We start from the raw sequence: 25,473 nt of genomic DNA, 5'->3' as shown, positions 1-25,473 counted from the left end.
TCCATCCTGTTCCATATTCATGCATATTTCTGGTTGATTGTATTTGAGTTATGTTTGAGTTATATAACATAAATCTTATATTTTGGTAAATTAGAAAAAATACAATTACAGATTTGCTTTCCTTTCGTTTCCTAATTGCTTCCCGCTCGAATCCTAAGTCGCTTTCTTCTTCGTTCCCCCCTTTGAATCTCGGTTCGCTTCTTAGGTCACTTCCAGTTCACTTCAAAGACGATTCCCAGTTCGCTTTTAAGTCGTCGTGTGCTTCCAGCTTCCTAAAAGTTTAGAAGTGCCTTGCTACCCACTTCTGCTTCCCGAATGGCTTCTCGCTCCCACTTCCTCGATTAGCAACTCTATCCCTAACCACCTAAAAGCAACACCCACCTCATACAACCACGCCTGTATTCCTTTGTTGATCTCCAAAAAGACTAGTGGTGATTTCATAATAAGTTCCAAGGTCAATGACTAATTTGTAAGAGCCCCACAAAGAAAACCGCATAAAACATTTCTGCAATTCTTTGAGAAAGAACCTTTGAGAAACAAGTAGTTACTAATTCATTTAGCACATTCTACGGAAAACGTATTAGCAACAATTTATGTCACACACTAAGTCACAGGGACTCGGCAAAGCAGGTGCCGCACCCTCGTCGAAGCGACGCGACGCGGGTGTGAGTGTGGGTGCGGCACTGGGTGCGGTCAACGCACCCAGGGTCATTTTTGTCCAAGTTTCGGACGTTAAAAAAAAACTATGAAAAGGAGAATTAGGGCAAATTTTTTTTGCCCTAATCTCTCTCCTCTCCTCTCCTCTCCTCTCCTCTCCTCTCCTCTCCTGCGCAGCTCATCTCAACACCTCTCCTGCCGACGCCACCTCCTAGGCTCCTTCCTCCCTCGTCGCAGGTACGTACCCTCTGGCTCCCTCTCGTTCTCTTCTTATGTCTGCAATGGAGGGGTCGAGCCCCCCTGCTCCCTCTCGCTCTCTTGTTGGGTCGGCAGGGGAGGGGCCGACCCCCCCCCCCCCTGCTCCCTCTGATTTCAGCAGGAGAGGGGTTGATCCCCCTACTTCCTCTCGCTCTCTTGTTGGGTCGGCATGGGAGGGGCTGAGTCCCTCCCCCCTCTCGCTCTCTTGTTGGGTCAGCAGAGGAGGGGCTGAGCCCCCCCTGCTCCCTCCGTTTTCGGCAGGGGAGAAGCAGAGCCCCCCCTCTCACTCTCTTGTTGGGTCCGCAAGGGAGGGGTTGAGCCCCCCCTGCTCCCTCTATTTTCGGCAGGGGAGGGGGGCGAGCCCCCGTCCCTGCTCCCTCTTATTTCAGGGGAGGGGCTGAGTCCCTCCCTGTTTTTGGCAGGGCAAGGGCAGATCCCCCCTCCTTGCTCCTGATTTTATTATATAAATAATATATATTATATATTTTTATATCAAGATAATGTCTGTATAATTGATTTGAAATTTTGAAAGTATTTTTTTTGTGTTTTTAGGATAAAAATGATGAATAAAGGAAAAAGACTTGCGTCATCCTCATCCCAACATGTGAGTTCTGTTGTTAGTATTGTTGATAGTCGTAGTGGGATTGATGATGTGGGGCCACTATGGGTACATGTAGATAAACTTGCAAAAACTGGAGAAGGAGGTGGTGGAAACAAGAGATTTCGATGCAAGCTCTGCGAAAGAGATTTTGTTGGGTCTTACACAAGAGTGAAGGCTCATTTGTTGAAGATACCAGGACATGGCATTTCAGGATGCAGAAAAGTGGATTAGGCAATACGAAGACAATACAAGAAAATACAAAAAGAATATGAGAAGAGAAAGACATGGTCGATTCTTGTGCAGTTAGTGTGTCATTTGCAAGTCACCAAGAAGATGCTGAAAAAAAAAAGTCAATGTAGGAGGTAGAGGAACGATACAAGCAGCATTCAATACATATGGAAGAGAAGAATTAGATAGAAAAGTTGGGAGGTATTTTTATTCTAGTTTACTCCCATTTAATGCGGCTAGAAATCCTTATCGGAAGGATTTAGTAACATCCTTGGCAAATTGTAATTTGAGTGGCTATGTGCCTCCAAGTTCAGAAAAAATACGAACCACACTTCTTGCAGAAGAGAGAGCAAATATGGAGAGGTTGCTGGAGATTAAAAAATATTCATGAGAGCAAATGGAGTTTCTATTGTGTCTAATGGATGGACAGATATTCAAAGGCGTCCACTGATCAATTTCATTGCTTGTTCGCTTAGTGTTAAAACTGCTTTGCGTTGGCTGTTTTATCGTGAATACCGAGAGGGAGAAGAGAGGAGAGAGGAGGAGGGATTTTCCTTTGGAATCGGCAGCTACTTTTTTTTTTTCTGTATGCTGCACTTAAACATCATTAGAATAAAATAGGTTTACAATCACTTTTTACAATGGCAAGATTGCCCCTGGTTAGTAATGTAAAATACATTATAATGGTAGCATACACATGCATATGTTCTATATGGATATGGATCCAGAACTGGATCCATATCCGATCTATATTCTAATACCCTCCCTCAAGTTGTGCATGGGATTGAACCATGTGCAACTTGTTCTTCAAATACCAAAAGCGGTTACTTGTGAGACCTTTCGTGAACATATCAGCAACTTGGTCTTCTGAAGGCACATAGGTCGGTTCAATCTCTTTGTCTGCTATCTTTTGTCTGATGAAATGTTGGTCAATCTCAATATGTTTGGTCCGACCGTGATGAACAGGATTGAATGCAATTTGTACAGCACTTCTATTATCACACATGAGGATTGAACTTGAGATACTCTCTCCCATTTTTGTAAGGAGATGCCTAACCCAGGTTACTTCTGCTGTGGTAGCTGCCATAGATCTATATTTTGCCTCCGTGCTAGACCATGCCACAGCTTTCTGTTTTCTGCTACTCCATGAGATAAGATTGCTTCCAATGAAAACACAGTATCCTGAAACCGACCTCCTTTCATCTAGGTCTCCTACCCAGTCTGCATCTGTATAGGCCAATATGTCATGTTTTGGTGTTGCCCGCGAAGATTGAGCATATTTGAGTCCATCACCCACCGTGCCTTTTAGATATCGGAGAATACGTTTGACGGCATCCATATGACCAGTCTTTGGTTCATGCATAAACTGAGATACTTGATTTACAGAATATACAATATCTGGTCTAGTAAAAGTAAGGTACTGTAGCATGCCCACTAAATTGTGATACTTGCTTGCATCAGGATACAACTCGCCATCATAAATGATGAGTTTTTGATTGACAACACTGGGTGTAGGCACAGGTTTGCAATCTGTCATTCCTGCTTTGGCCAAAAGATCAAGAGTGTATTTGTGTTGAGTTAATGACATTTCTCCATCCTGTCTGTCCACCTCTACACCAAGAAAATATCTTAGCTTTCCAAGATCTTTCATCTTGAATCGCATACTCAGCAAAACTTTAATTTGTTGAATATGCTATGGAGCATTACCAGTGACCACTATATCATCAACATATATAAGCAAGAAAACTACAGTGGTTTCATCCCTGTATATGAATAAAGAATGGTCTAGTTGGGAACGAATAAAACCGTGGTTCTGAATCTCTGAGGAGAAGCTTTCAAACCATGACCTGGAGGCTTGCTTTAAACCATACAATGCTCTGGTTAATTTACATACATATGCTTTTGGGTCTCCCTCTGCATAACCTTGAGGTTGCTCCATATAGACCTCTTCTTTTAAGTCCCCATGAAGAAAAGCATTTTTGACATCAAGCTGACTAAGGCTCCACCCATGTTCAATAGCCAGGCCGAGGATAATACGAATGGTTCCCATTTTCACTACTGGGCTGAAGGTCTCATCATAATCTTCACCATATTCTTGGGTGAAACCTTTGGCAACAAGACGTGCCTTGTATTGTTCAATGCTCCCATCCGGTTTATATTTAATCTTATACACTCATTTTGAGCCAACAACATTTTTATCTGGGGAACGACCAACTATCTCTCATGTTCGACACTCATGAAGTGCCTCTATTTCCCCATTCATCGCCTCAATCCATTTGTTAGATTGAGCAGTTTGACAAAACCCAAGTGGTTCTTCATGTTTTTCAATCTTGGATAGGAAAATTCCAAAATCCATAAAGAAGTTATCGTAACTTACCCATTTTTCAATTGGATGCCTTATCCTGCTTGATCTTCTTGGTGCCTCTACGTTATTGGGGAATGTCATGTGTTCTCCAACAGGTGCATCTGTTTGCACTCTGGGTCTTCTGGTGTAGACATTCCTTTTGTATCTCTGACATTCTGTTTCCGACACCTTATCTGAAACCGTCTCATCATGTATGTTTTCAGGAGCCAAAGTGGTACATTCTGCAGCATGTGAAATAAGTTCAGCACTGAGCCATGGATTATACCAATTATCAGCCATAACACCATGTTCACGATCATAGTTGGCTTTATTTTCTGGAAAGCTACTTTTATCAAAGACAACATTTCTGGAAATTCTGATCTTCTTATTGATGTGGTCATAACACCTGTACCCCTTGTGTTCATCTGCATAACCTACAAACTGGCATATAGAGGCTTTGTCTTGAAATTTGTTTCTCATGAATTTGTCAACATGTACATAACATGTGCATCCAAAAACTCGTAACTCATCATAATTAGGTTGTATACCAAAGAGAACATAATAGGGAGACTGATTTTCAAGGATAGGCATAGGAAGACGATTTATCACATGAGTGGCAGTGTGAAAAGCTTTTGTCCAAAGGTTGATAGGCAAATTACAACCATGCATCATACTCATTGCACTTTCCACAATATGTCTGTGTTTACGTTCAGCAATTCCATTTTGTTGTGGAGTATACGGGCAAGAAACTCTACGATATATCCCATTATCTTGGAGGAAATCTAAAAATTCTTTAGAGGAATACTCACCACCTCCATCACAATGGAGAATTTGAATATTTTGGGAGAATTGATTTTTAACATAGGCATGAAAGTGACAAAAAATAAGAAAAACCTCTGATTTGTATTTCATGAAAAATATCCAGGTAAAACGAGAGAAACTGTCAATAAAAGATACATAGTATTTACTTCCTGAAGAAGAAGGATTGGGAGCTGGACCCCAAACATCAGAGCATATTATCTCAAAAAGAATAGAAGATCTTTTATTTATTTGATGAAAGGGAAGTACATGACTCTTGCAAACTTGACAACTGGAACACATTTTATTCTTTAATGAAAGTGAAACAGACTCTGAAAGAAAACCATTGGACACTAACTTTTCAATAAAGACTTACTACAATGACCAAGACAAGAATGCCAAAGATCTGGCTTATTACATTTGGATAAACTTAGGACGTTTTCAGAGAGGTGATCAGGCTTGGGATTCAAGACACTGGAGGCTGGATCTTCATTGAAGACATACATGTTTTCACGTCGCTCTCCTTTAGCGAACATCTCCTTCGTTTGAAGATCCTTGACAAAGACAGAAGTAAGAGTAAATTTCACAAATGAATTGGTAGAGTCAACAAGTTTAGATACAGAGACAATGTTTTTCTTTATATTTGGTGCATGAACAACATCAGATAAAGAAATAAATGACTCAGACAAAGGAATAAGGACATTGCCTATGTTTGAAATAGGGTGGTGAGTCCCATCTCCAGTTACAATATTAGATTTTCCAGAATAGGGAACCAAAGTAGAGAATTTACCTGCATTGCCAGTGACATGAGTCGCTGCCCCGGAGTCAACATACCATATTTCATCATCATTATGTTTCAAGTTCAAGTTGTCCATCGCAGATAAGAGAAGATCCTTAGCATCATCACTGACCCGAAAAGTACCTACAGTTCCTGGTGTAGCAATATTTCTATTATTTTGTGCTCTGTTTCGATTATGCGGGTTGAACCAACAGTTGGCTTTGATGTGGCCATGTTTATTACACTGATAGCATGTGGGAACATTCCTTGAAAAACTGGCTGTGGAATTTGGTGTAGGTAGTAGTCCACGTCCACCCTGGATGGCAGTTCCCCTGCCTCTGCCACGCCCTCCTCGTGCTCGATCAACTATCATTCCTGTGGCAAGAACCTCATGTGCAGATGATTGTCCAGCTGAAGCATCAGACATGCTCTTCAAAGTCATTTCATATTAAAGGAGTTTGGCACGTAATTCCTCAAAACTGAGTAGTGTAGGTAAGCATAATAAGGAGGTCACAAGGACATGATATTCTGATCCCAAGGCATTCAATGTTTGTTGCACCTTTTCTTTATCTGATACTGGATACCCAACCATGGCTAATTGGTTCGTAATGCTTTTAACTTGATTTAAGAATTTAATAATGCTCATTGCCCCCTTTCTTAACATCTGAAATTCGCGTTTTAGAAACAGCACTTTAGCCTCTGATATCTGAGAATATGTCTGAGCTAAAACTTACCACAAAACTTTGGATGTGCAATCATCAGGAATGGAAATCAATATCTCTTAAGATAATGTGGAAGTGATGTATGCAACAAGAGCCTGATCGCGCTTCATCCAAGAAACGAATGCAAGATTGCGGATAGTACTCGGCAATCCTCCATCTTCTTTGGTTTCAGTTATGATAAATTCTGGAGGTATTGGAGTAGATCCATCCAAGTGGCCTGAAAGGTCTTGACTACGAATAAAAGGTGCAATTTGCCTTTTCCAAGTAAGGTAGTTGTTGGTAGTTAATTTCTCTGAAACTAGTTGTCCAAGGAAGTTGGAAGAAAGACCCGAATTCCCCGAAGTATCCATTGGTAGCTGGTTGACAACGGGAGGACACGGCTTGCCTGAAGTATTAGTGACTGAAACTGAAATGAAAACACTTGTGGCTGAAGTAAAAAAAAAAACGACAGAGTAATGCAAGATTAAGTAGAAGAGAATAAAGCAGTCTGACAAAACAGTTTTCAGACCAACAACAACGTTGGCGTGATATGGGAATGAAACTGGAAAGAAATCTCAGCGAAAGAAAATAGAAGAAACAGAAGATGACGTTGAACCAACAGTATCGTGATGTTCAGAACTGTCAGAGAGGGAAAACAGAAAATAACGACAGCGTGGGAAAGAAAAAAAAAAGTTGGCGTGATATCGGAATGAAACTGAAAAGAAATCTCAGCAAAAGAAAAATAGAAGAAACAGAAGATGACGTTGACAGAAATGAAGTATTTCAGCAGTAGAAGGAACAAGAGGACTCGGCTGAAGGGGAGAAAGAGATAAAACAGACGTGACCTGTTTGTAAACTCGACTGAAGGTCGGCTCGTCTGCGAACTCGGCTGTCTGAATAGGAGAAATAGCAGGTACGGTAGGTCGTGGAGCAGGCCCCTTCACGATCCTTGATAAAGAAACAGGCTCGACTGAAATAGGCCCCTTTCACGTTCCCAATGAGGAGAAAGACTCGGCAGAAGGCTTGGCAGATCGTCACCAATGGGGCAGACTCTTTCATGTTCCCTGACGAAGATACTTTTACGCCCAGATTGATCGCAGCTCTGATACCATGTTAAAACTGCTTTGCGTTGGTTGTTTTATAGTGAATACCGAGAGGGAGAAGAGAGGAGGAGGGATTTTCCTTTGGAATCGGCAGCCACTTTTTTTTCTGTATGCTGCACTTAAACATCATTAGAATAAAATAGGTTTACAATCACTTTTTACAATGGCAAGATTGCCCCTGGTTAGTAATATAAAATACATTATAATGGTAGCATACACGTGCATATGTTATATATGGATATGGATCCAGAACTAGAACCATATCCGATCTATATTCTAATACTTAGTGGCCCAATATTCTTGAAAGCAGTTAATGCATCTGGGGAATATAAAAATGCAGAGTATTTGAGAGGATTGTTTATAGAAGTCATAAAAGAAGTGGGTGATCAGAAAGTGGTACAAATCATTACACACAACGCTCCAGTTTGTAAAAGTGCAGCGTTGAGTTTGGAGAGTGAGTACCCTCATATTTTTTGGACTCCCTGTGTAGCACATAGCTTAAATATGGCCTTAAAGAGCATCTGCAACCCCAAAGAAAAAGAAAAATCACAAGCATATGCTTCATGTTCATAGATTGAAGATTTAGAAAGAAATGTCAAAAGCATTAGAAATTTTGTTGTTAACCACCATCGTGCTAATGCTATATTTAATAAGCATTCTGACCTAAAATTGTTGAAGGTCACTGAAACACGTTTTGTGTCCATCATTATGATGGTGAAGAAGATTAAAATAGTGAAGAATACTTTGATTAACATGGTGACTAATGAAAATTGGACATTTTATCGTGCTGATGATGATATAAAGGTTCAAGAAATTTAAAAAAACCATTCTTAATAATGAGTTTTGGGGCAAAGTGGTATACTTCATTCCTATGTCACATGGGTGCGGGTGCGGGTGCGGGTGCGGGTGCGGATGCGGATGCGAATGCGGGTGCGGGGGTGCAGCACTTTCAAAAACCTAGGGTGCGGGGGTACGGCAGGGGCAAAAATGTTAAAAAAAATTACATATATATATATATATATAATTTTGAAATTTTAACAATTAACATTTAACAATTAACGTTATCATAATATCATTTATCATGCATGCAATATATCAACCTAAATATCAATCAAATAAGTAAAGCAATTATATAAATCAACCTAAATATCAATCAAATAAGTAAAGCAGAAAAGAACTAAATTACATACCAAAATATATCCTGATGAATTAATGGATCTTAATAATTTTCTTCTTCATCATCAAATGCATCACTAGAAGGAATACTGGGCTCAGCTAAATCCATGTTTGTTATGTTGCAATCATGCTCTCCCTCGAAGTCACACTCTTCTGGGTTTACATCCCAAAATTTGGATATTCCTTGTCTGCGTTACAAACCCAATTTGAAAATGTTAAATACAATACAAGTATATTTAAATGAAAAACTAAGAAATAATCAAATAACTAAGAGAGCAAATTAGTACATGTATTCATCATTGGTTCACGAAAGTAATCGAAGATTTCAATGAACATATACTAAATCCTCTGCACGCTTGCTGGTAAGTTTGTTTTTCTTCATGTTGTGGATTTGAGAATATGTGCTCCAATTTCTTTTATAACAAGATGAACTAGCAGGCTACGATAGCAATCTTAATACAAGACGTTAGAGAAGAGGTGTTTCTGATCCAAATGTTGACCACCATATGATAGGATCTATATTATCCTCTTCTCTCGCGAATAATGCGAGTCCATATAATCTCGAAGATGAAAATTTTCCAAACTCTTATGTGACTTGACGTAGAAGATATGCTTTTGGAAAAGTCTTGTCGTACACATATTTATATGTCTTGATAGCTCTGGGTCTAAATTTGAAGGGACACGACCAATACCACCAGCCCGCCACTTATTACATAATATTTTGGATTAAGAGAATGTGTTATGCAATGCAAATGAGTGTTACTCTTATCCCATCTTCTGACTAAAATTGAATGAATATGATTAAAAAATTCTGAATCATCCAATGCAGGATTTTTTTTTCATGCTTGAAAATTATAACTTGTATTTTTTCAATCATATTATCCCACATTTCATAAACTCTGTGAAGCATGGGCTCATGCTTATCAACTTCTTTTAACATTTCCCAAATAGGTTGCGTAAATTGAAGGAAGTATACCACTCTGTCCCAAAACTCATCATCAAAAATGAATTTTTTAATTTCTTGAGCCTTGATATCATCATCAGCACGATAGAATGCCTAATTTTCATCAGTGACCATGTTAATCAAAGCATTGTTCACTCTTTTAATCCTCTTCACCATCACAATAATGGGCGCAAAACGTGTTTCAGCGACCTTCAACAATTTCAAGTTAAAATGCCTATTAAATATAGCATTAGCACGATGGTAGTTAATAACAAAATTCCTAATGTTTTTAACATTTCTTTCTAAATCTTCAATCCATGAACATAAAGCATATGCTTGTGAATTTTCTTCTTCTTTGGGGTTGCATATGCTCTTTAGGGCCAGATTTAAGTTTTGTGCTACACAAGGAGTCCAAAAAATATGAGGGTACTCACTCTCCAAACTCAACGCTGCACTTTTACAAACTGGTGTGTTGTCTGTAATGATTTGTACCACTTTCTGATCACCCACTTCTTTTATAACTTCTATAAACAATCCCTTCAAAGACTCTGCATTTTTATATTTCACAGAGGCATCAACTGCTTTCAAGAATATTGGGTCACTAAGGGAACAAGCAATGAAATTGATCAGTGGACGCCTTTGAATATCTGTTCATCCATTAGACACAATAGAAACTCCATTTGCTCTCATGAATATTTTTTAATCTCCAGCAACCTCTCCATATTTGTCCTCTCTTCTGCAAGAAGTGTGGTTCGTATTTTTTCTGAACTTGGAGGCACATAGGCACTCAAATTACAATTTGCTAAGGATGTTACTAAATCCTTCCGATAAGGATTTCTAGCCGCATTAAATGGGAGTGAACTAGAATAAAAATACCTCCCAACTTTTCTATCTAATTCTTCTCTTCCATATGTATTGAATGTTGCTTGTATCGTTCTTCTACCTCCTACATTGACTTTTTTTTTCAGCATCTTCTTAGTGACTTGCAAATGGCACACTAACTGCACAAGAATCGACCATGTCTTTCTCTTCTCATATTCTTTTTGTATTTTCTTGTATTGTCTTCGTATTGCCTAATCCACTTTTCTGCATCCTGAAATGCCATGTCCTGGTATCTTCAACAAATGAGTTTTCACTCTTGTGTAAGACCCAACAAAATCTCTTTCACAGAGCTTGCATCGAAATCTCTTGTTTTCACCACCTCCTTCTCCAGTTTTTGCAAGTTTATCTACATGTACCCATAGTGGCCCCACATCATCAATCCCACTACGACTATCAACAATACTAACAGCAGAACTCACATGTTGGGATGAGGATGACGCAAGTCTTTTCCCTTTATCCATCATTTTTATCCTAAAAACACAAAAAAAATACTTTCAAAATTTCAAATCAATTATACAGACATTATCTTGATATAAAAATATATATAAAATCAGGAGCAAGGAGGGGGGATCTGCCCCTCCCCTGCCAAAAACAAGGAGGGACTCAGCCCCTCCCCTGAAATAAGAGGGAGCAGAGACGGGGGCTCGACCCCCTCCCCTGCAGAAAACAGAGGGAGCAGGGGGGCTCAGCCCCTCCCCTGCCGACCCAATAAGAGAGCGAGAGGCAGGAGGGGCTCCACTGCCGACCCAACAAGACAGCGAGAGGGGGGAGGGGTTCCCTGCTGACCCAACAAGACAGCGAGAGGGGGGGCTCGGCCCCTCCCCTGCCAAGAACAGGGAGGGGCTCAACCCCTTCCCTGCCGAAAACAAAGGGTGCAGGGGGGGCTCAGCCACTCCCCTGCCGACCCAACAAGAGAGTGAGAGGGGGGGCTCGGCCCCTCCCCTGCCGAAAACAGAGGGAGCAGGGGGAGCTCAGCCCCTCCGATGCCGACCCAACAAGAGAGCGAGGGGCGGGGGGGCTCGACCCCTTCCCTGCCGACCCAACAGGAGAGAGAGAAGGGAAGGAGGGGCACGGCCCCTTCCCTGCCGACCCAACAAGAGAGAGAGAAGGGAAGGGGGGGCTCGGCCCCTCCCCTGCCGACCCAACAAGAGAGCGAGAGGGCGCAGGGGGGGCTCGACCCCTCCCCTACCGACACAAGAAGGAGCGAGAGAGGGTACGTACCTGCGAAAGGAGGGGAGGAGCCTAGGAGGTGGCGCCGGGACGTCGGGGCATCGGCAGAAGAGAGCTCGAGCTGAGCGGGAGAAGAGAGGAGAGATCAAGGCAAAAAAAAATTGCCCTAATCCTCCTTTTCATTGTGCAATTTTTTTTTTAATGTCGAAAAGTGGACAAAAATGACCCTGAGTGCGTTGACAGCACAAAGGGTCGTGTTGACAGCACCCGGTGCCGCACCCGCGTCGCGTCGCATCGACGTGGGTGCGGCACCTGTTTTGTCGAGTCCCTGTAACTTAGCTTCATTCAATTTACGCAACCTATTTGAGAAATGTTAAGAGAAGTTGATAAGGATGAGCCCATGCTTCACGGAGTTTATGAAATGTGGGATAATATGATTGAAAAAATACAAGTTATAATTTTCAAGCATGAAAAAAAAATCCTGCATTGGATGATTCAGAATTTTTTAATCATATTCATTCAATTTTAGTCAGAAGATGGTATAAGAGCAACACTCATTTGCATTACATAACACATTCTCTTAATCCAAAATATTATGCAAATAAGTGGCGGGCTTGTGGTATTGGTCGTGTCCCTTCAAATTTAGACCCAGAGCTATCAAGACATATAAATATGTGTACGACAAGACTTTTCCAAAAGCATATCTTCTACATCAAGTCACATAAGAGTTTGGAAAATTTTCATCTTCGAGATTATATGGACTCGCATTATTCGCGAGAGAAGAGGATAATATAGATCCTATCATATGGTGGTCAACATTTGGATCAGAAACACCTCTTCTCTAACGTCTTGTATTAAGATTGCTATCGTAGCCTGCTAGTTCATCTTGTTATGAAAGAAATTGGAGCACATATTCTCAAATCCACAACATGAAGAAAAACAAACTTACCAGCAAGCGTGCAGAGGATTTAGTATATGTTCATTGAAATCTTCGATTACTTTCGTGAACCAATGATGAATACATGTACTAATTTGCTCTCTTAGTTATTTGATTATTTCTTAGTTTTTCATTTAAATATAATTGTATTGTATTTAACATTTTCAAATTGGGTTTGTAACGCAGACAAGGAATATCCAAATTTTGGGATGTAAACCCAGAAGAGTGTGACTTCGAGGGAGAGCATGATTGCAACATAACAAACATGGATTTAGCTGAGCCCAGTATTCCTTCTAGTGATGCATTTGATGATGAAGAAGAAAATTATTAAGATGCATTAATTCATCAGGATATATTTTGGTATGTAATTTAGTTCTTTTCTGCTTTACTTATTTGATTGATATTTAGGTTGATTTATATAATTGCTTTACTTATTTGATTGATATTTAGGTTGATATATTGCATGCATGATAAATGATATTATGATAACGTTAATTGTTAAATGTTAACTGTTAAAATTTCAAAATTATATATATATATATATATTACATTTTTGCCCCGCCGCACCCCCGCACCCACACCCATGTGACATAGGTCACACAGATACTCCACCTTGGCTCCCATATCATGTCCCCTTATATACTAGTCATATTGAAAACTTCATAAAAATGGTTGTATCCCCGCATCCACAGCCATATCCATAATCTACCACATGCACCTCCTGTGTATTATCATAGAAAAAATCATTATGGTAGAAAAATCAAATCAAGTTACTATTCATGTTCAAAGTTCTATTGCAACAGAAAAGATCGTGTGTTGATTCCATGACTAAGGCATGCAAATGCATAAGTATCTCACAATCCTACGCCTGATAAAACCAGCAGATAGACAGTGGATACCTCACAATTCTACACTTGATAAAACAAGAATGTGCATACAGCAGGTAGATAGTGAAGTATCAAGCAAAATGACCAAGACAATGAAAGCATAACCAGAAACCCACATGGTATGTCATGCCAATGTGGCATTTCACAAGAAAATTGAGCTGGATTAATAACATAGGTAGACAAAGGGGTTTACTTACACCAATTTGACATCGCCATTAACTAGTCAACTGAAGTAAGCAAGCATTAATCATCTACAAGGATTGCCTTGTGAAACTCCGCCTGTGTAGTTATACACTGCCGGTCCCAAGCCCGGATAAAGGAGGAGGGTTGCGGTAGGCCTGTGACAGCCAGCATAAAAACTTTGTCATATCCTATGAAAATGAACCAATATGAGAATTTCGTTGGGGCGTTCCCTACTGAGCGACGCGCTGTACTCTCTAGGCCCGGAGGCAGTGATAAATGTGCAAGGGTTGCTAGGTCGTCGCCCAGAAGCGACGCGTCACACCGGCGCCCGGGTGTGGTGTCAAATAGGCAAGGGTTCCCTCACTTTGTTGGACGGGTGGGGGTAAAGAAGTTAGTCCAAGACCATAAAATTAGGTTAGCCACTTGGAACATAGGGTCTTTAACTGGTAAGTTGGTAGAGTTAGTAGATGTTATGTGTAGGAGAAAGATTGATATTTTATGTCTTCAAGAGACCAAATGGGTAGGTGAGAAAGCTAAAGTGATAGAACCTTGGGGATATAAGATTTGGTATACAGGAATAAATAGGAATAGGAATGGAGTAGGGATTGTTATGAGTCGTCAGTTTATAGATAATGTAGTTGAGGTCCGTAGGAAGGGTGATAGAATTTTACTTATTAAATTAGTATTAGGTACGGATATTATTAATATTATTAGTGTTTATGCACCTCAAGTAGGTTTAGATGATTCCATTAAGCATCAATTTTGGGAAGATTTAGATGGAGTAGTACAAGAGACATCTTATGGAGAAAAGCTTTTCATCGGCGGTGACCTTAATGGACATGTAGGCATTAGTAGGGATGGATTTGAGAATATCCATGGAGGCTATGGTATAGGAGAAAGAAATGAAAGTGGAGAAAGGATTTTAGATTTTTGTTTGTCCTATGATATGATCTTAGCAAACACTTGGTTTAGGAAGAGGGAGTCTCACCTAGTAACATTTAAAAGTGGGGTTAATACGAGTCAAATAGATTTTTTCCTACTTAGAAAGAGAGATAGGGGTTGTTGCATCGATTGTAAGGTTATACCAGGAGAAAGTGTAGCTACACAACATAGAGTCTTAATTTTAGATCTTAGAATTAGACAATGCCGCAAAAGGGATAGACATAGGATAGATCCTAGAATTAAGTGGTGGGCACTGAAAGGAGCTAAACAAGGAATGTTTGTAGAGCAGGTAGTTAAGGAAGTTGATTGGTGTCTCGAGGAGGATTCAGAATCAATGTGGAATAAGATAGCGGGTGGTATGAGAAAAGTAGCTAAGGAGGTATTGGGTGAGTCTAAAGGCGGTGCACCACTAGGTAAGGATACATCATGGTGGAACGAGGATGTCAAATTAGCTATTAAGGTTAAAAGAGAGTGTTATAGAAATCTAAGTAAGAGTCGTGATAATGAGAATTTGGAGAAGTATATGATAGCAAAGAAGGAAGCTAAAAAAGTTGTTCGAAACGCGAGGGCTAAGGTATATAAGGAGGTTTATGACAAGTTGGATACCAAAGAAGGCGAGAAGGATATTTATAGGCTTGCAAAGATGAGAGATAGGAAATCGAAGGATTTGGGTATGGTTAGATGTATCAAAGATGAAACGCAAAGGGTTTTAGTCAAAGATGAGGAGATTAAGGAAAGATGGAAAGATTATTTTGATAAGCTATTTAATGATAGTCATGCTCAAGATCTTGGAGACTTCTCCATTCCTTTTCATGAGATAAATCGTGACTTCATGCGCAAGATTCAAAAGAAAGAAATTGCAGAGGCTTTGAAGAAAATGAAATCAAGAAGGGCAGTTGGCCCAGATGGTATACCTATCGAGGCTTGGAAATGCTTGGGAGAGAAAGGTTTAGAATGGTTGACAAATCTTTTTAACTTGATTTGGCGAACAAATAAGATGCCTAATGAGTGGAGGAAGAGTACTTTGGTGCCTTTATATAAGAATAAGGGTGATATACAAGATTGCACAAACTATCGTGGTATAAAACTCATGAGTCATACTATGAAACTTTGGGAGAGGGTGATTGAGTCTAGGTTGAGGAAGGTTGTCATGATATCGGAGAATCAATTTGGTTTTATGCCTGGAAGATCAACTATGGAAGCTATACATCTTCTTAGACAACTTATTGAAAGATATAGAAAGAGGAACAAAGATTTGCATATGGTTTTTATTGATTTAGAGAAGGCATACGATAGAGTACCTAGGGACGTTCTCTGGTGGACAATGATGAAGAAAGGTGTTTCTCTCAAGTACATTAGTATAATTAAAGATATGTATGAAGGAGTAGTAACCAATGTCCGCACTTGTGGAGGGGTGACAACCAATTTTCCGATAACGGTTGGGTTACATCAAGGATCTGCTTTAAGCCCTTTCCTATTTGCGATAGTGATGGATGAGCTTACGAGATCAATCCAAGAAAATGTACCGTGGTGTATGTTGTTTGCTGATGATATTGTTTTGATTGATGAGTCTAGAACTGGGGTTAATGCTAAGTTAGAATTATGGAGACAGACATTGGAAGCTAGAGGTTTTAAGTTGAGTAAGAGTAAGACTGAATATATGGAATGTCGGTTTAGTAAGCAACGAAGTAGTGATGGGAGTGTAGTGAAGCTTGGTGAGCAAGATATACCGGTGAATGATTATTTCAAATATTTGGGATCCATCATTCAAAAGTATGGAGAAATTGATGGAGATGTAAATCATAGGATAAAGGTTGGGTGGATGAAATGGAAAAGTGCTACTGGAGTGCTGTGCGATCGTAGAATGCCATTGCGGTTGAAGGGAAAGTTTTATAGGACGACTATTAGACCCGCTTTACTATATGGTACGGAATGTTGGGCTGCCAAGAGACATCATATTCAAAAAATGAGTGTAGCTGAGATGCGGATGCTTAGATGGATGTGTGGAAATACAATAAAAGATAAGATTCGGAACGAAGAGATACGTAAGAAGGTAGGTGTTGCACCAATTGAAAATAAGATGCGAGAGAATCGTTTACGGTGGTTTGGACATATTCGGCGAAGGCCTAATGATGCTCCAGTTAGAAGGTTGGAGAAATGGGAAAATATATTAGTTAAAAGAGGTCGGGGTAGGCCTAGGAAGACTTGGATGGAGATGATAGGAAAGGATATGAATGCTTTGAACCTCACCGAGGACATGGCGTTGGATAGAAATGATTGGAGGAAAAGGATTCATGTGGAAGACCCAAAATGAATTTCTTTTTTGGTTCATATCGCTGACCCCAATTGTTTTGGGATGAAGGCGTAGTTGTTGTTGTTGTTGTAAGGATTGCCTTGTGAGATTTTATAATGTTGCCACTTGTTAATTCCAGACTTTTTACCATATAATAACTCAACAAAAGCAAAATTTGAAAACAGATCATGCTTCATGCAGCAAAGCAAGAAGCTCAAAGATTCCATATTAGACCAGTCACCTTGCAATATGAAGGCTACCACAAATCTGCAGGGGGGATTTAAGAAATGCCTCTCCAATCGTCCAATCAACTAAAACATTTCCCATGACACGAAATTTCAATTCAACATTCCTTAATTTCAAGTATTTATGCAACACATGTGTATATCTCATGCATTATGCACTCGATATTTTGACATAGATATGAGTTCAACCAAAAAGCAAGAGGGGAAAATTAGCAAAACAGCAATTGATTTTGTTGCATGATATATTGCAAATTATTTGTTACATGGCATAACACATCGTTCTAACATCCCTTAATTACACACATTTATGTCACGCCTGGATATACCTCATGCATCACAAATTGAATCATTTCAATTGCTAGAAGTTTTACTCTATGCATTATTAAAATTTCAACTAGACAGTATGGCTATCTTCCCTTTCAGGTCATCAGCAGCAGATCATTCTCAAATTGTAGAAGCTATGTTTCTTCTATAAGGGCTTGGCATAAAACTTAAGTCAACTTGGTTTGATAACTTAAGTCACTGACTCATTTGGCCCATAGCAGGTTTAGTGACAAACAAACTAGAACTCATGATACATCATCAGAGACAAATCTCAATCAAATAAAATGTTTCATTTAAGAATTTCATTTGATAACTTGTGATGCGGTCAAGCATGACTACCAGTCAATCCTCTCCATGGAGTTGGTCAGTTTGCAACCTAAGGATGCCAAATGAGTCTAGAAGCTCCCCAAAAGTTTAACCCATTCTCGAGAATGAAAATCAACAAAATGCAAGTACAGATCTCCTGATCAAATGTGTAACCCTCATTAACTGCTAATATGAATATAAACAACATCGAGCGATGACAAAAACCAATTCCACCTGCTACTTAATCAATCTGATCTACCATGCATTTAGTAAAGATGATTACCAAAGAGAAAAGTAGATTCACGAAGCAAAAGTACAGCCTAGAAAAGCATGCACCGATCAAACCGTAAAAGAAAATTTAGTGCATGAAATATCAAGCGCCAGTTCCTCTTTCTCAGATTGTACTTTACACAATGGAAAACAATCCCCGTATTGCTAGACCGTAAAACTTATCAAGTACACCGCCATGTATCCGGGACCTTTTGCCATGCAATTCTTAAGTAGCATTACAACCACCGCAATGGCGGCCCAATATACTGTCGGAAGCGGCCTAATAACTAGAAGAACAACACCCGAGGCGCTCCGCTGATCACATCATCAAAAGCCAGAAATAATTCAACACAAAACCCTACCATCACAAACATCGAAATGCACCACAACAGCCGAACGATAAGAACCAGAACAGGAACAAACACAATAAACAAACAAAACCGATCATTTCACCACGAAACAAATTCAACCGGGTCGAAAACCAAAAATAGACTAAAAACCCTTCGGAATGCAACAACCCAAATCGAGCAGTCAGAATTTTTCCTGACACCGAACGCGGGGAAGCCGAATTAAGAAACTACAATTGAACCAACCTTTGAGCACGTAAGCCTGCAAGCAGTTCGGATCGAGCTCCAGAGCCGTGTTGCAGTCCTTGATCACGTGTTTGTGGAGCTCCAACTGGCTGTAGCAGTACGCCCGGTTGCTGAAAACACCGCCGCCCAGATTCCCATCAGAACGAAAAATCACCGCGAATCCGCGATCAATTTCGACGAAAACACGCGAAAATCAAGAACAACAGCAAGAAGAAGAGACTACCAGATGTCATGAACGGAGGATGATTGGGAGAGCAAGCCGTCGAGTATGTGGATGGCCTTGGACCAGTCCCGGGAGGCGCAGGCCTCCACGAGTGCCTGTCTCTCGGAGTCCGACGCCACCATCGGTGCTCGATCTAGTGCCGGATTAGGGTTTCTGCAACCATTTGGGAATTAGGGTTTTGCTTCTCGTCGTCTTCTTCCTTATCGCTGAGAGAGAGTAGACCCTCTACCGCTCTAGGGACGCGGAAAAAGATGGGAGGCTTGTTCTTCCCACGACCAATAAATTACGCTCGTGCGCTGTCCAAAGGGTGTCTAGGCAAGTCTCTTTATGAGAAATGTATGGCTTGATGTTTTGTTGAGTTTTGAAGATAAGTCCTTTTATTGATTTTGTGCCAGCTGTGAACAAAACTATAGTGGCAACCTTCCATCCTTTACTTGTGGGGTGGGGAAAGTGATATGTTGCCTGCCACTCGTGTTGACTTGCATGTATCTAGTACTCTCTTTGGTTTTGGATGAGAAAGGGAAGAACTTTAATTAAAGGCGTTTGTGAGGGACCCTATAAAACCCGATGGTGGCCCCGTCTAATCTTACCTACTACTTTACTTTATTTTATTTTCATTAAGCTTAACAAGAAAAAGATCTGATTCTACACACCCCCAGGAAGCGAAAAAAAAAATATATATATATATATATATATATATATATACATTATTGTTATGATTGGTTCAGCTTTCAAATTGCTTTTTTTAGAGCATATTGCATATTGTAAGCTAGTTGGGCATGAAGAACTGGTGCTAGGCTCAGTTTGACTTGTTTAGGCTAACAGAAGACTGTATGATATTTGTGTTGCAACTCACTTGAACGTGTTTAAGAAGAAGACCTCAAGATGTGCTTACTCTATAATTGTAATCTCTGTCTTGTTGGCTTTTATAGTTGAGTAACCATCAATCTTCTATATTATTCTTTTCATCTTGACGGTTATATTTGCATATAAAAAAATAATTTAAAAAAAAAAGGATTGGATATATTCTTTTTCAAACAAAAAGGGTTTTTTATTTAAATGTACTAGCACAAGCTTGGATCTTTTGGCTCAGCTTGAAAGAGCTCGGATGTCTACTCAGCTCGCACTAGCCAAACCAACCACACCTAAGCGGTTAAGCCATATCTGGCTATAAATGAGTAAAGCATGTTCATTAGGCTCATTTAACATTAAAAAGTGACTTAGATCTCATATGTAGTTCCAATTTTAACATTTGCGTTTTTTTTTCTTTTAACATTATTTTCTTCTTTTATCTCTCTTTTTTTTCTAGACCTAGTTTGTAGAAGGGAACCCTTTAAAACATGTAGGTCTTGTTTGGTGGTTTGATCTCATTATGTAGCTGGAAAATAGGATTTTTTTTTTAAAGGCAAGCTGGGGTTAGGCAGACCCTCACCAGTTATTATTCAACGTGCCATTGGGTTTTGAACCTGCATCCTCCCACCACAAGGAGACATGCACTGGCAGCTCCTACCAACTAGGGAGAACCCTAGTTGGTGGTAAACAGAAATTTTGGTTCAATGGATTTTGCTTGTAAGCTTACAACTGACAAGAGGTTTGGGGCTCTATTTTCATTATGGATGTTGTAACTTGTAAGGGTATGTTCAGCAGCCGACCTGCCACAAGACACCGGAGCAGAGATGTGGAATCCCTAGCTCTGTCACAGAGATTCTTCAACTTGCCCTCATGTCATATCCCTTTATTGTTTTTAATAAACTTTTAACTTTAGAATAGAGACCGGGAGAATGGTTGAAACAAATATCACAGACCGAACACAACATGTTCTTCTATTCCGTGATTTCATGGACCAACCATCAAACATGTGCCAGGGGCTTAGGTGATCCTACCCAGGGTTTACCTCGCAATGGGTGGGCCACGTTAAGTCACATGGTTTTTAGGCAGTGGTTCCTCATCATAAAAAAAAGTTTTTTTATTTAAATAAGTTAGCTCAAGCTTGCCTCTGCTCAAACAACCAAGATGAGATAGACTCGATCAAAACTTGGTTGTACATACTCTGATCTTGAGCAATGATTAGCTGCAAATGAGCAGAGCCCGCACAACTGCTCAATTCATTTAGACAGTTTATCAGCCCTAGACAAGAGTATTGCACAACTGAAAACTGAATATCACATTTTTTATGTTTTTCCTTTTCTCCCTTCTTTTTTATTTTTTCCAATACCTAGTTTGTAAATGGGAACCCTTTAAAACCGGTGGTCTTGCTTGGTGGTTTGATCCCATTATGTTGTTGAAAAATAGAATTTTTGGGAAATTTTCTGAGTAATCTCGACTATCTAACATTTTTGAACTTGTACTCTTTCAAGTTTGCAAACAATTGAGAAAGTGATTGGGGTGAGCTTGTTTCCTTAGAAACCTGAGAAAGTGGTGCTTAACAAAGGTGTTTAACAAACAAATGATTAGAATCGGACCTTGGATTGTGTTTTTTCTGAAGTAACATTACAATTAGTTGTGGTACATTGTGGGTCATTGAATTTTTAAACCCTTGAGAAACCTTTTTTGGATGTTACAATGACACGATTCAAAAACCAATTTCCTACTAAAGAAACCATGTACATCACATCTATAAGGTTTCATGCATAAAAAAAAGGAATAAAAACATGATTTTCAATATTTCATGCCCTAATTAGTACCAAATATTCATTATAGAAGATTACCGTACTGTCTTGCAAAATGGTGTACTTCCTGAAATGCCTATTAATTTGATAAATCCCTGCATATCTAAAATTATCGATTTTTGTCTTTTTAAAGATAATTTTGCCCTTCGTACATATGGAGTCTGGATTGGGTGTGCAATCACATGGCACAAAAATTGTGCATTAATCACCTGATTACCCTCCATCAAGCCTTGGGCCCCACAATTGACAAGCATTGTCCCCAAGATGGAGGGTAATTAAGTGCTTAATGTACAAATATTTGTGCAATCATATACGCTATAGGAAGTTCGCAACCCGTCAATAAAAAAAGAGATTTTGTGAACATCTTGAAATACATTACAGCCTTTACAAATATATAGTACGATTTTCGTAAAGAAAATATGTGAACCTCTTTTAACTAAATACTCCTCAAGGAGATCCATAAATGTCTGCTAACATTCACAAATACCTACTGTGAATGTCGTCGACGTTTGCACTCTAATTCAACATCAGTATGACCTTCACAAAGAAAACCCGTAAACCTCATTTAACTAAATACTTCTCAATGAGGTCTACAAATGTCTGTCGACATTCACAAATACCTGTTGTGAATGTCCTCACACATTTGTTGATGCCTTCTTAACGTTCACAAAATAATTCGCAAACATCCTTTGTTATATGTAGTTTTTGTGAGCTCATTTGTGGACTTGTCAAACATTTATACATTGGACATGAGATTCACAAATTTTCTCAAGACTTTAATGTGAATCTCTATATGAGCATTAAATATGATGCTTCATTTTTTCAAAAGTGATGGTTCGCATTTTATGAATATTTTTGCATAAATTAGCGTTTTTTGTGGTCCCCTACCCATGGTCCCCAACATTTCCCCATAGCAAAAAATTTTGATGATTTTTTAGCAACTATTTTCTGGTCGAATTCTCCAACACTATTGTTTGCTCTATATCACGCGGTGGCATTTCATCGATGACTATTTGAGCATCTTGGATATCAACAACGGTGAGATAATTCGGTAAGCACATCTTTAACCGCTAAATCCATTATTTTTTTAAAATTAGTTATTTTTTAAACATTGACATAAATCAATTATTTTCTGAAAGAATCCCATGGTTCTCAAGTTATCTTTGAATGTTTAATGGCCTATTATGTTTTCATATAACCCCTTGTGAGATTGGGAAAAGATTTTTGGTCCTACTCTATTGTAGACAATTGAAACCATAGTGAACCAATCAATGCCATGATCTTGTTTTCATTACTTTTCAGTATTTGCTTTTCTATTTAGTATAAATTATTTTTTACCCCTGTCGTTTCATGATCATCAGATGCTATACATATTTCCATTTTGTTGGATTTCCATTCTGACCTTTTTAAGACCGATTTTATGTTTAGATGATTATATTATATCTAACAAGGAAGACAGAAAATAAAAGTATAAAAGTGGACCTCTTGTCTCTATTTTAATATCTATTGTATGTTTAATCTTCCTTGTGAGCTTTTATTTTCTTCTAACATTTTCATCTAGCAAACAAAAACGAAAAAATAAATTAAAGTGACATCTTCTTGCAATGCATATGATTAAGAGTTTGCAATATTTTGCTAGAAGAAAATAGAAATTTCTTATGATTTTATCACTCTTATTTAAGTCCATAGTTTTTCTTTTTTCTCTAAAAATATTTAAGTCTAGAGTTTAATTTTCCTGGTTTGAGATCACATGTTGATGTTATATGACATTAGGGATTAATTTTAGTGGTTATAAACATAAATTTTATATAGATTGTCAGTTTCTTTATTTTTTTTTAGAAAATTATTCATTTATTTATTATAAAATGAGGATTAAAGAAACTATCATGGAGGCAACAACACCTACACCAATACCTATTGATGGAACATAGCAAACTAAGGAACAAATACATTACTTATTGGTTGATCAATCTTACTATGAAGTACAAAGGAGGGTTGACACATGGATAGAGAGGAAACTTGTTTTGTGGCCATTTGTATGGGTGTCGACATATACTACAATAAATGCAACTTCAATAAGCAGAAGCATACAAATATGCACTCAAATAAAACAGGCAATACCTTCAGTGGCAACAAGAAGAATTGTTGAAGCAAAATAAAAGTTTGAGAAGCTTGTGACCAAAATCATGTCTTCCATCCCAAAAGCATTTAAGGAAGGAGATTCATGAGTATAGTATGTGGTGAAGAAGTTGAAGAAGCCATTTATTGAGTCGAAAAATGTTGCTAACATCAATTCCCTGTTAGAGAAAGTATGAGACATGGCCACCTGCAGTGGTGAGATGGAGAGGAATAATGTAATTACTGTGAGGTTTGAGAAGGGTGGAGGAGGTATCTCAACAAGGGAAGGATGCCAAGGCTCAGGTAAAGATTGGTGTTGATGGTTCTCAAATGAATAAGGAGAGCGAGGGTCCTTTTGCAGATGATGATCATTAGCAAAATGAGGAGTCTGAGGTGGAGAGTGAGCAGGAGGATCCTTAGGGAGCTAGTGTGGAGAAACCAGAGGAGGATAATCAGTAGTTTGAGGAGGTCAAAGATCGACCCTTAGAGAAGAAAGTGCATTCTCTCAAGAAGAGGTCGCAACGGCAAACAAGGTCCATTGTTTGTTGATATTTACTTTCTTCATTTGTTCTTGTGTGCAATATGTTTGTAAGATGTTTGCAATTAACTTAAATGTTAAATCCAATAAATAATTAAACTATCATATATATGTGTTTGTATTATAATTTAATCTTTAAAATGTTATATATGTGTGTTTGAGTTTCGATTATGAGTTTTGATTTGAATTGGATTTTCAATTTAATAGTTTGGATTTCTGTTCGAATTTTTATTTGTGTTTTAATTTAGAATTTAACTTTTAATTTTGAAACTGTGTTTGAAATTAAAATTGATTTTTTTTATAGATTATAATTTAAATTATATTTGAATTTAAATTTGAATTACAAGTTTGTATTTGAATTTTAGTTTTGAATTTTAAATTTGTATTTAAAATTGAATTATGAATTTTAATTTGGATTTGTATTTATCTTTTAAATTAAGAATTTAAGTTTAAACTCGAGTCTGCATTGCGATTATGAGATTGGATTTAAATTTTAATTATGAGTTTGAGTTTTAAATGAATTTTATATTATAAATTTTAAACTTCAAACAAAATTTGAATTATGAGTTTGATTTGAATTAGAATTATAAGCTTGGATCATAATTTAAATAATGAATATGATTCAAAATCATTTTTTAATTTATATTTGATTTTGGGTTTTGAATTAAATTTGAGTGTTATATTCAATATTTAAATTATGATATTTGATTAATTTCATATAAATTTTATTATGATTGCAGGATCTATAACTTTAAAAAGAAAATGATCTAACAAGCTTTATGCATCGGTTCTACTGGTTCCAAGCTCATGAGTGACTTTTAACACTATTAGAGAAAGTGAATGATTGGTTGGATCGAATGCATTTCAAAATTTATTGGAGCTCATACCATAGAAGATTGGTCATACTCTCATAGATTCTTTGGTTCAATTATAGAATACGATAACCTATATTTTTAAGTTTCTCGATTGAGAGATGACTATCACCTTGGAAAATATGGCACGTATCATCGGATTCAAGTGCCATGGAGAGCCAATGAATGCACCTCAATTTGAAGAGTTCAAGCACCTATATAAAATTTTGTTGAGAGCAATCAATGTTGCATTTGAAAGTTAAAGTTACCATGGTTAATGAACAAATATTACAAAAATAAGGTGAGACATGAAGAAAAAGTTACCTTGTGTTGGAAGGAAGGTCAGTCATAGGGTAGACAATGAGGTGAGGGCGTTCCCGTTCTAGTTCTTTGGCATATATGTATTCATAGATATTAGTGCAAAGTCGATCTATGCATCGTATGTGCAACTAGTG

At 38.5% G+C, this 25,473-nt stretch overlaps 1 protein-coding gene across 1 annotated transcript in view; it reads right to left on the bottom strand.

Annotated features, from left to right (window-relative positions):
• Positions 1 to 19,097, bottom strand: part of LOC149847787 (suppressor of RPS4-RLD 1-like) — a 133,366-nt gene extending 114,269 nt beyond the window's left edge. The window contains exons 1-2 of the mRNA XM_090000937.1: positions 18,843 to 19,097; positions 18,620 to 18,729 (exon numbers count right to left, since the gene is read on the bottom strand). Of these exons, the coding sequence (XP_089857063.1) occupies positions 18,620 to 18,729; positions 18,843 to 18,964 (232 nt within the window). The 5' untranslated portion in view covers positions 18,965 to 19,097. The remainder of the gene's footprint in view (positions 1 to 18,619; positions 18,730 to 18,842) is intronic.
• Positions 19,098 to 25,473: the final 6,376 nt, after the last annotated feature.

This window comes from Nuphar pumila, chromosome 1, assembly GCF_984573655.1.
Source record: "Nuphar pumila chromosome 1, dmNupPumi1.hap1.1, whole genome shotgun sequence".
NCBI classification, from domain to species: domain Eukaryota; kingdom Viridiplantae; phylum Streptophyta; class Magnoliopsida; order Nymphaeales; family Nymphaeaceae; genus Nuphar; species Nuphar pumila.
Note: the sequence above shows the minus strand (reverse complement) of the source record. Positions and strands in the feature narration are given on the sequence as shown.